This window comes from Lagopus leucura, unplaced genomic scaffold (genome assembly GCF_019238085.1).
Source record: "Lagopus leucura isolate 7727_CA_CO unplaced genomic scaffold, USGS_WTPT01 Super-Scaffold_73, whole genome shotgun sequence".
Taxonomy (NCBI): domain Eukaryota; kingdom Metazoa; phylum Chordata; class Aves; order Galliformes; family Phasianidae; genus Lagopus; species Lagopus leucura.
Genome location: NW_024962252.1, coordinates 99648588 through 99660240, shown reverse-complemented (window position 1 = coordinate 99660240; position 11653 = coordinate 99648588). Strand labels below are relative to the sequence as shown.

General features: G+C 44.8%; 1 protein-coding gene across 1 annotated transcript; it reads right to left on the bottom strand.

Annotated features, from left to right (window-relative positions):
* Positions 1–237: 237 nt before the first annotated feature.
* Positions 238–9461, bottom strand: LOC122182203 (GDNF-inducible zinc finger protein 1-like). Its single transcript, XM_042875296.1, has 5 exons — positions 9394–9461; positions 3198–3292; positions 2415–2582; positions 1756–1913; positions 238–612 (listed from the first exon to the last, which is right to left on the bottom strand). Exons 1-5 carry the CDS (start codon positions 9459–9461, stop codon positions 367–369), a joined length of 735 nt encoding a protein of 244 aa, XP_042731230.1. The 3' UTR covers positions 238–366.
* Positions 9462–11653: the final 2192 nt, after the last annotated feature.

The following is an 11653-nucleotide window of genomic DNA, read 5'->3' as shown; positions in this document are numbered from 1 at the left end:
CGGTGCCGTCGCAGCAGAAATGACGTCACGAAGCGCGACGGCTACGCTAGGCAACCGCGCGCCTGCGCTGGCGTACAGTCATTAAGGCGCCCGTCCTTGATTGATCTGTTCACGTCACCGCTGAGGGAGCACGTCTTTATTCAGAAACCCGCAGTGACGCACAGTGACAGCACAGCACCTGCGCAAACACACATCCGCATACACTTTCCTAAAGAGATAGCGTGTGATGCAGCCACAGCTTGGTAAAAAAAAAAAAAAAAAAAAAAAAAGTGAAGCTGTAGGCAGAGTTAAAACCCACCCGGCCCAAATACCTGCAGCACGCTTCATGAAGCCTTCCTGCCCGCACGGCTTCCCGGTGACACGGCGTTACAGGCACAGGACGGAGCGGTCGGTGCCTTCTGCGCTGCTAACGCTAGGTGGCACCTGCTGTACTTGTTTAAGAATGACACTTTCTGGTTTATAAAGTTTACCTCGGTCAACTGACCAAATTTCTGGTACCGAGCCCTCGTCCATACAGGCTCCCGAGAATGTCTCTATTTTGGACCAGTTGTGGTTTTTTTTGGTCGTAAGGTCTATTAAGAAGCTTCTCCAGTGAGCGTTTCGGTCATGAATCTAGAGAAAAAGGGGAGGACAATGACATGTGAGATCTTCCAGCGGCCACTGCCAAACACTGAATTCAGTGTGACATCGCACAGCAGTGAGGTTTGCTCACTGTGCTAATCGTGCTAACGTGTGAGCAGCAAAAGCTGGATTTGCAGCATGAGAACAGAGCTGTTTTTGCCAACTCTGCACTGAACGCTTCCAAAGGAAACTAGATGTTCAGCACGTAGGCAAACATTACATTTATAATCTTGCAATTGGAAAAAAAACACCTTATGTTCTCCCTTAGCAGTCACACTGAGGGTATAGAGGTTTCTGAACATGGCCAATTTTGGCTGTCAATTTTTTCAGTGCATCATAACTCCAGAAATGTGTAAAACTATATTCATGGAGACATTATAAACCATCATGCTAGAGGCTTAAAACAGTGCAGAGGTGTAGTAATACAACACAGAATACTTCTTTTAAAAAATTAGTTATTTAAATAATTAAGATAATTAATATAAGTGTATTAAATAACCACTGTCCCTCCTCATCCCTCTTAAGATCACATTTTCCTTTTGAAGACAGTACAGCTATTTGGAAGATGACTGATTTGGCAGCCAGCAGTGGGAGCTGCTGTGCTGCTAGATAGGAGAAAATTCTGCACACTGCAGAAATATGTTTTTAAAAGCCATGTACATGCTGTGTCCATCTCCTAACCCTAACCTTCATTCTTCCACAGTTTTTAAAAATAAACACCAGAACTGAAGCAACAGTGTGAACCTCCAGTATGCCATGAAACTTCTCTCAGAAGCTAAGAGTCACCGCTGCAGCCTGACTCCCACAAGGGTTTGAGGGTTCACAGAATCCTGGAATTACTCGGGTTGGATGGAACCTCAAAGCCCATCTAGTTGCAATGCCCCTGCCATGGGCTGGTTGCCCTCCACTAGATCAGATTGCCCAAGGCCTCATCAGAACAGCTAGGATGGGGCATTCACAGTTTCTCTGGGCGTCCTGCGCCAGGGTCTCCCTACCCCAAGTAAAAAAAATTCCTCCTAATATCTAAACCTCCCCTCTTTTAGTTTAAAACCATTCCCTCTTCTGTCTCATCTGCCCACATAAAAAAAAATATCAGTCTCCCTCCTGTGTGTAAGCTACAAGGGGTTGGCATACCGACACGTGTCTCCGCAGGGTGGACATGTCTGTGAAAGTTCTCTCGCACGCTCTGCACTTGTAGGGCTTCTCCCCAGTGTGAATACGCTGATGGCGCCGGAGAGCGCCCTGCTGGGTGAATGTTTTTCCACACTGCTCACAGAAATACGGACGGGTCTCTAAATGGCAAAGAACAGCAATCAGTGGCTTTGAAGGCAGTTTCTTTTGGCTCCAATTTCACAGACAAAAAGCGTATGGAAGTTTGAAAAGACGAACGTCGGGATAAAGCTGTGTATCTAGCAGGAATGTGCTTGGGGCCCTGGCTTCTAAGGTTCGGTGATAAATGTTCTCAAGTCTTCCCTGGCTGTGATGGAAAGCCCAAGAACAGCACCCTGATCTTGCAAGGGGAATAGCAGCACTAATAACAGTCACTCCAATGTCCTCCAACAGCACACAATACACCTCACTCTTCTGGACAAGTGTCACTTGATATAAGATGGTACCTTGCCCCATTTAGCAAGTCAGGATCAGTAGCAGCCCTGCGTCTCCTCACCACCTAACTCAAGGAGCTTATAAAAGTGGCTTTGGAATAACATGTCACCATCTAAACTGTAAAATATTTCAGATCTCAACTTCCAGTGCAGTTTATTTTCTTGGCCCCAATTTGTTTGTTTCATTACCTGCGTGGACATTACTGTGCTGAGCTAGTGAGGCTCTCAATCCAAACGTCTTCCCACAAACCTCGCACTTGTACGGCTTAGCACCCATGTGGCATCGTTTATGGCATTTTAAATATTCATTGGTGGCAAAATGTTTTCCACACACATCACACTTAAAGAGACGCTCACCTGAGTAAGAAGGAAAAGGCACTCTGAATTCTTGCAGAAGCTTTCACCTACCCACAACTCCTTTCTGGCTCTGAGTTGGCAAAAATCCCCTTCTCCATGTTTATGTTCATAGAATCACAAAACGACTTAGATTAGAAGGGACCTCAAGGATCACCAACTTCCAAACCCCCTGCCACAGGCAGAGTTGCTAACCATTACATCAAGTGCTAGATAAGATTGCCCAGGGCACAATCTTCCTGTTGCCTTTCACTTGCTCAAATGTTTGTTTTTTTTTTCTTTTCCTGGAACTGCCATGCTTCATAATTTTTATCTTTTGGTTATCTGATTTCCACGTATCTTTGTCCCTTGGTTCTCTGTATATTCTCTGTACATGTGACCTTACTCTCTCACTTAACCCTTTATCATAATTTCATTCCGCAATACTCCAGTCCCGCTCCCACACATCCATTTTTGTACTTCAAAGTGACTTTTCAAGTATATCTCTCTATCCCTGGTAGCTCCCTCCTGGAAGCCTTCTGTGAGTTAGAAAAAGAAGTGTTCACTTCCAAATCCCCACTAATTCTTACCAGGCAGCAATGGGAGGTGATGGAAGGAACAGAAGTATTTAATGCTTACCTGTGTGCGTCCTTTTGTGGCCAGTGAGTTTGCCTTTATCAGCAAAGCAAGCACCACAGTCCTCACAAACATATGGTTTTTCCCCTGTATGGGATCTAAATGAAGCAAAACACACAAAAGGTTATTAATAACATAGCTCTTGTTCTTTAAAAAGTATATTTCTCTATTTTGAAGTATTTTCTATGCATTATAGTAAACACATTTCATTTTTTTCTGATGATTTTAACTGGAAAAAAGTACATTCTGTTCAGTCAGGAAATAGAGCATTTACCACTATCTGTGCTACACTGAAGTGTTCCCATTTAAGAGTTTACTTTTTTCTCACTCTAAGGCCCTAGAAAATCCTTTTTTCTTTTTCTTTTTTCTTTTTTTTTTTTTTAACAGGTTATGTTTATAGCGTAGCACTGGAAGGGAGAAAGCAGGAAAGATGACATGCTGCTGCAGTTCACATGCAGACTGCCTCCAGCACAACGCCAGCAGCAGATCTTGAGACACTGTAGGCCACATTCTCAGCTTCCATAACCACTCAGCCCTACGTCCCCCAGCCTGCAAAAGCCAAAAGGCACTAAAAAAAGTCAGGCAAGCAGTGTTTCCAAACACATGCCAGACACCTGACTTTAAACCAGTTCAAACCAAAGAAGTCTGAGGCAGGGATCCTGATGTTTGATCTTAACATTTGATCATCCTTCCTTATTCCAACCCAAACAGCAAGATTTGAAAAATCACGCCTAACTCTGAGCTGTCAGGAAAAATGCTGCACATATGAGGCAGCAGTTACCTAACACAAATCCCACACGTCGCTGTGACAAAACAGTGCTGGCTTTGCTGGCTCAGCTGACACAGATATTCAGACATTTCAGACGTTTTACTGCTCCAGAATCAGCATGCCTCACCATTTTTAAGATCATTGTAAGAACACTCAGGAGACAGACAAGACCTACTGACCCCATCATCTGGGTCTACAGTCTAGAAGGATGGAATTTCTCTCTCCTAGTTTAGCCCTCTAGAACTACAAACTATCTGCTAGGCTCACTGTTAAAAAAGATGGGACATTCCATGGCATGATTCACTGTCTCTTGGGGAGGAAGCATTTAACACAGATACCACTAGAGAGCAATTCATCCATTTAGCTCTGCTGACTACAGATGGAGCCCAAATGAGGAGTCCAGCTTTTGTAGTGCGTAGAAAAAATGGAATCCCACGCCAAATGACTTGTTCAGAGTCACACAGGAAGATCTTTTCATCTTGACCTCTGGAGTCTTTTGCTCATTTTTCAGTCTATTTCTCATCAGTGAGGGCCATCATCTTATCACAGAATCACAGAATTGTAGGGGTTGGAAGGGACCTCCAGAAATCATCGAGTCCAACCCCCTGCCAAAGCAGGTTCCCTACACCAGGTGGTCTTAAGTAATCTTAAGTAATATTTACACAAATGGATGTGGGTCAAAGAGGAGAAATGTACTGAGCTTTGCTAATGACACTAAGCTGACAAGAATGCAACTGAAAGCAGGAATATGCTGGGGAAAAAACAATAAAGGTGATCTGCGAAACCAAAATACAAATGGACAAGATCCAACACCGTGCAATGCAAGCACAGTAACACAGCAACTTCTGACAGGGACTCCCACTGAAAAGCAAAAATATCACCAATTCAAAAAGACAAAGCAGAGACCTCAGTTCAGTGTCTGCTGACTGCTCACCAACTCTGTGAAGTGTCTGCAGAAGAAAAATGTGAACTGAGGCAGTGCAGATGAAACACCACCAACGAAGGTAAGAATTAACGGCAGTCCTGTTGTACAAGGAGTTTCTGGGACCTCATTCCATCTACTGAGCCGCTCTTGTCTTCCACACTGAAGAATATAATGGGAGATACAGAAGGGACCTAAAGCACACACTCTGTTTTACTAAGAGACGTTACAATTACTCCGTTTATTAACATGATTACTCAGGCTAAATACTCTTTCCCCCTTGCCCCTCCCGTAAACACAGAAGGGACATAAAAACACCGGTCAAAGAGGAATATCTTAAACACAAGTCTAATCCATCACAGGTGTGCATAAATGGAAGGTTTCCAAGGAGTAACCTTCTGGAAATTCACCGCATTGCAATCACAGGAGGAAAACTGATCTGCTCCAGAGAGACCGCAATCAGATGATGATGGGAGCTACAATGTAACTGTCTGTGCTAGTGGGGAAATAAATGCAGTGACTTACAAGGTGCCGGGGTTATTGACTCACGCTCCTAGCCTCATTCCTTTTCTCTACCTGCAAGACTAAGATGCAAAAAGCATACAGGTATGCCACAGCTGGAAGTACGTAACTTGTGCCACACGCACAGATATACCTGCATAGGGCAGGGCACCCATTAGCCAGGCAAAGTTCACAGGCTAGCATCAACAAAGCAATGTAAACTTTCCCTCTGAACTGAGCTGGACACACACATAGGGCAGCCACTGACATACATGTTGTGTGAACATTCCTGTTGCCAGAATACAAGCCAGGTCTGCATGAGCAAGCAGAGCTGCCCAACAGAAGATCTATCGGAAGGGAAAAAAGACAAACCTGGTGCTCAGGAGGACCTGCCATTCACACTGAAAACATTCCAGGGGTTCTTCCCTTTTTTGCTAACTATATTCCCACTCTGCTGTTACTGAAGGGCATTGGATGCATTCCTGGAGCTCACTGTCTACTTAAGCTATCTACAATCATTGCAGTTCATGTTCTGCAAAAGGATGAAAATCAAAGGACGGTAAAAGGAGACAATCAAGAAATTTGCTTCAAAAGCTCATTCTCAGTGTGAGCTAAAAAACTATAAGTAATACTTTGATACCCACTGTCATTCTGAAGCTAAGATTGCTGTCATTACAGCACTACCAGCCTTTCTGCTGCATACAGCTCGGGATGGACAGAACTCACCTTCCCTGAAGCTGCTCTACAACAACCATTTCAGCAGATGCCCCCACCCTCCCATTCCTTGCCAGGAAAATATTGGGTTCATTCACCCAGTGACAGTGAATGCACTACCCAACGAAAACCACGGGTGAAACACGTTCCCTGTTAACAGGCATCACTGTGCCTCATTTGATAACAGCTATGTCAGAATCATTTTCATCTTGCCCCACGCTCATTAAAAACAGGCTCACCAAAGGAAGTGTCAAGGCTACACTGAATTGAACTGTAAGGGCTTTCTGGTCTGGTTTTCTCTCCTTCCTTTCCTTTAGACCATCAATAAAACATTAGTTGTGAATGGCTCATTTGTTCCAGTTCCAGCAGGTATATTCCAGGCTTGCTGCAAGGCTTTTTATTTTGAAACTGTTTCTGATGTAACATTGCCATGTTAGCCATCTGCCTGAGTGACAAGGCCCAGCTTTATTAGGATACCCTCTGTCTGCTCACACACCTATGCTGCACGACCAGGGGCAGCCTGAAATACCACAAAAATAAACACTGCAATGGCATCGTATCTGTGTATATTGGAAGATTATAATAGAATAAGCAGTGTGAAAGACCCACACAGAGGCAAATGAAAAATATAGACCATATTTATTATTTATTAATAATGAAGGGAAAAAACCCTCCAATCCAAGCCATGTTGTTTTTCCATCTCACGATGGATGTCTTGATGAGCTGCTAGGAAGGAACAGGAATGACTTCCTCTGGAGGTGGAGCAGGAGTCTGATAGCTTTCTGCACTTCACACTATGTGCTGAAAGAGCAAAGGTCCTTTACTGCCATCACCTGGAATCAGTGCAACCAGCAAAAGGAACTTCCTCTAAAAGCAGTGCATGCAAAATTCATTCAGTTGCATGCTGTTACACGGACAAAAGGACAGGATGGGATCATTCAGGTTGGAAAAGAACGATCCGATTATCTAGTTCAACTCATCACCAGCATGTCCAGTAAGCCACATTCCTCAGTACCACAGCTACCTGCTTCTTGAACACCTCCAGGAATGGTGGTGACTCCAGCACTTCCCTGTTCCTGTGCCTCACCACTCTTTCTGAGATTTTTTTTCCCTAATATCCAACTGAACCTTCTCTCGTGCAACCTGAGGCCATTCTCTTTCGTCCTACAGCTGGTATCTAAGAGAAGAGGCTGACCCCCACCTTGCTACAACCTCCCTTTAAGGGACTTTTAGAAAGGGATAAGGTCTCCCCTGAGACTCAGCCACAACAAGTCCAGTTCCTTCAAGGAGATCATCTTCTGTGTGTCTTGCTACAGTTCCTGGGAGGCAAAGGCCCCAAGCACCAGTGTTACCTTCAGCAAAAGGGCAATGTATGCCTAACCCAAAAGCTCCGCCAGCAGCCATGGCTACACAGCAGTGCTCTGCAGTGCAGTTTGAGAATGGAACATCAGGTCCTAGGAGAAGGTAGATTTGCTATAGCAGTGTATCCAATGAAGCCATTCATGAAACAGTCTTCCCCGGGGAAACCGGACCAATCTTTCTGCCCATTGGTTTAGGCAGCGTCACTGTCTTGGATCACATTTCCTGATGTGACTTTCCTTATCACAATCCCCTAATTATGCAAATTAAGTATGTGGCTTAGTCGCTGCTCCATTCTGACAGCAAACGGTCCCTGCTGCTGTGACATAGCATGTCACCATTGTGACGTTTGTGAACATTCCATTCCAACCCCCCCCCGCCATAACAGCTGCCATTGCACTGCATCCTGCTGCTGCGGAAGGACGACTTTCATGGCCTGGGGAAAGAGCCGCGGACAAGAAATGCTGCCAGGGTGAGAAATTAATCATTGAACATGTCTCCACTTTACCAAACACATCAAAGGTTTCTATCCTAAACAAGCCTTCAGACAAAAGATTTCTTGGACTTGCCTAGCTGTTGAAATTGTCCAACAGCAAGCTTGGAGACAAAGGTGAGGAAACAGTCTCTAACACTCATCATCCTGCTTCTTTATACAAAACCTCTCTCGATAGGGCTTCTCTCTGCCATCTCTCAACAGGGGCTTCTTTCAGCCCTCTCTCCAGATGGGGGTTTCAGCCTGGAGGAGGCTCAGGGGAGACCTCACTGCACTCTACAACTTCCTGAAGGGAGGTTGTGGTGCAAAAGGGTCTGGCCTCTTCTCCCAGGCAAATAGCAGGACCCAAGGAAACGGCCAGAAGTTATACCAGAGGAGGTTTAGGTTGGATATTAGGAGAAACTTTTTCCCTCAAAGGGTGGTCAGGCACTGGAATGGCTGCCCAGGGAGGTGGTGGAGTCGCCGTCCCTGGTGGTGTTCAAGAGGCGCCTGGATGAGGAGCTACGAGAGACGGTTTAGTGCTTGTGGTACTAATAAGAATGGGAGGGTGGTTGGATGATCTTGCAGGTCGTTTCCAACCTTGTGATTTTGTGATTCTGGGTTCTTCCAGCCCTTTCCAGACCGGTCTGCCTTCTGTGTCCCTGTTTGGCTGCCAGTTGTGACCAGAGAGTCACAGGCTCCCTTGCTGGCACAGAACAAAGACTCTCTGCTCTAAACCACAGCATTTCACATACAAACAGCATCTGCTTTTGTTTTGTTTTTTTTTCCCCTTGGAAATTTCCAAGGAGTAAAAGAAGCCCTTAACTTTAGCTCTCTCAAACAAGACAAAGAGAAGGCTTTTGAGCACCACCTCTAGAGAGGTCCTTGATCTCCACAGTCATACTAACACCAGACACTGAGGACATCAAGTTGATGCAGCTCAATATGTGATCTGTTCTTGGGCTTAACACTATTTTTGTACTGAAACAAGGATAACTTTAATGCAAGACCAAAGAAAGCAGCATCTAAGTTAAGATATGGGGCAGACCTCCTACAATGTAAACAGGAGCATTTTGTGTCTGCCAGGTGCTGATTTGTGAGCTGCATATGTAGATGTCATATATGTAAAACAACGCTCAATTAGGTAAAACTGAGTATCTAATCCAAAAATAAATGATATGTGCAATTCTCTAAGTGCTTGTGTGGAACAAACTGCTCTGTGCAAAGATCAAAAACAGTTGAAGATCTAAGAAACCGGTAACAGAACTCAACTCTCTCAAAGCATTCTCTTTCAAAACTTTTACCAGTTGCAAAGCTTCCATCGCTTTACAGTTCTTCCAATCTACATACAGAAAACTCCCACTGACAGCTTCCCAACAAAGACTGTTGGGATTTACACATCATCACTCAATAGATTATTACACCCCACTTGTGAAGAGCTACGGGAACCCAAAAGACGCACTTGGTGCTGTATTTCTTCTCTTCTACCTCTTGATTAGCAAGAGGCATGAGCAGATCGTAGAAGATCATATTACCTTCTTGTTCCTGCTAAGAGACAAATTCTACCCGCCCCTTTATTTATTCTTAGATCTTAGCTTAAGGGCATGCCATCAGACTTGCAGGATATTGCGACCTTACAAAAGCTTGTAATGGAAAACAAAACCCTAAGCCTTAAAAATTACAGCTTGCTACACTCTTCTCTTAGTTCTTGGAAGCAGTGAAAATGCTTCTGATAAGTCCTTGGCAAAACCAGGCACAGAAAAACTACAAACCTCAATAAGCACACAGACAAAAACGATGAGAAACACAACCGATGAAAAGATCTCAGACTAAAGATAACACCCTCAAAGAAAACAGCCTTCATCCAGAAAAAATGCTTCCATGGCAGGCCAGCCATTCACTAAGCCCAGGTCAGGCAGGAAACACAGGTGCATTTCTTGCACCTCCCAATCCTGGACGAGCCACCCCTTTTCCAGGGCTGCACAATCACCATCCATCCAGGCCACGACATAACAGTTCCCCTCAACCTTTCTTTCCTTATCAATACTTTTATGCTCAGTGTCAAAATTGCTGGTTTTTTTTGGAGGAGAAGCACGAAGGTGGCCAGGATAAAAAGAGGAGGAGCAGAGCGACAACAACGGGCCAGGAAGGAGAACGGTGAGGAGAACAGCAATGGAGGGTAAGAGGAGGAGAAAGGGGACGAGGAGGAAAAGGTAAGTGACAACAACAAGGGAAGGAGATGATAGATGAGGAAGGGTATTGGGAGGTAGAGGAAATTAGGAAAAGAGGAGGAGAAGGAGGAGAAAGGAAGAAAAAGTAATGGGAGGAGAAGAGGAAAAAGCCATGAAAAACAAAAAAGGAGGAATAGGAGAAACAAGAGGAGGAAAGTGATAGTGAAAGGAAAAGATGGAGCAGGGGGTAGAGGAGGAGAAAGAAAGTAACAGGGATGATGGAACACAAAGGGGGAGGAGGAGGAGGAGGACAACAAAACAAGTGATGATGAAACGAAGAGGAGATCGAGATGGAGAGGGTGGAGGAGGAGGAGGAAGAGAAGGAAAAAGTCAGCAACCAAAAAATGAGGAGGAGAAGGAAAAAAGGTGATGATGAAATAAGGAGGGTAAGATGCAGCTGGAGGTAGAGGAGGAAAAGGAGGGAAAACAAAAAAGCAGTGAACATAAAATGCAAAGGAATTAGAGGAAAAATAAAGCAGCGATACAATGAGGTAGAAGAGGTGGAGGAAGAGGAGGAAGAGGAAGAGGAGGAAGAGGAAGAAGAGGATGAGGAGGAGGATAAAAGCAGTAACCACAAAATAAGGTCGAAGAGGAAAAAGGAAGAATCTTTGAAATACGGTGGAGGAAGTGGAGGAGGTGGAGGAGGTGGAGGACAAGGAGGAGGAGGAAAAAGTAGCGACAAAAAATTAGGAGCAAGATGAAAAGACCAACGTCTTCGAAATAGGGTGGAGGTGGAGGTGGAGGTGGTGGTGGTGGTGGAGGAGGTGGAGGCGGATAAAAGCAGCAATCATAAAATGATTTCGAAGAGGAAATATAAAGCATCTTTGAAATATGGTAGAGGAGGTGGAGGTGGAGGAGGAGGAAAAGGAGGAGAAAAGCAGAAATCACAAAATAAGGTCGATGAGGAAAATGACAGCATCTTTGAAATATGGTGGAGGACGTGGAGGAGCAGGTGGAGGAGGAATAAACAGTGAAAAAAAATTAGGAGCAAGAGGAAAAAAAAATGTCTTCAAAATACGGTGGAGGTGGAGATGGAGGTGGTGGTGGTGGTGGAGGAGGAGGTGGAGGATAAAAGTAGCAACTACAAAATGAGTTCGATGAGGAAAAAGGCAGCATCTTTGAAATATGGTGGAGGAGGTGGAGGTGGTCGTGGAGGATAAAAGCTACAACAGAACAGTGAGGTGGAGAAGGAACAGAAGGGGGAGGACAAGGAGCAGGTAAGAATCAGCACAAACAAAACAAGGAGGGTAAGGTGCAGGTGGAGGTCGTGGAGGAGGAGGAAAAAAGCAGCAACGCTGACACGACAAGAAGGACGAGGAGAAGGAACAGGAGGAAAAAAACAGCGGCAAAAAGGAAATGACAAGGATGTCGAGGGAAAAATCAGGAACCGGGAAATGAGGTGGAGGAGGAGGTGGAGGAGGAGGAGGAAGAGGAGGAGGAGGAGGAGGAGGAAAAAACATCGACAAAAATTTATGATCATGACGAAAAAAC

What these genes read in the sequence shown, in the direction of transcription:
- LOC122182203 (XM_042875296.1), bottom strand. Translation starts at nt 9,461, where the DNA reads ATGATCTTCTACGATCTGCTCATGCCTCTTGCTAATCAAGAGGTAGAA. An exon ending in GAGAAGAAATACAGCACCAA is followed by an intron (nt 3,293 to 9,393) that starts GTGCGTCTTTTG and finishes TGCTTCATTTAG; the next exon opens with ATCCCATACAGGGGAAAAAC. An exon ending in CCACAAAAGGACGCACACAG is followed by an intron (nt 2,583 to 3,197) that starts GTAAGCATTAAA and finishes CTTCTTACTCAG; the next exon opens with GTGAGCGTCTCTTTAAGTGT.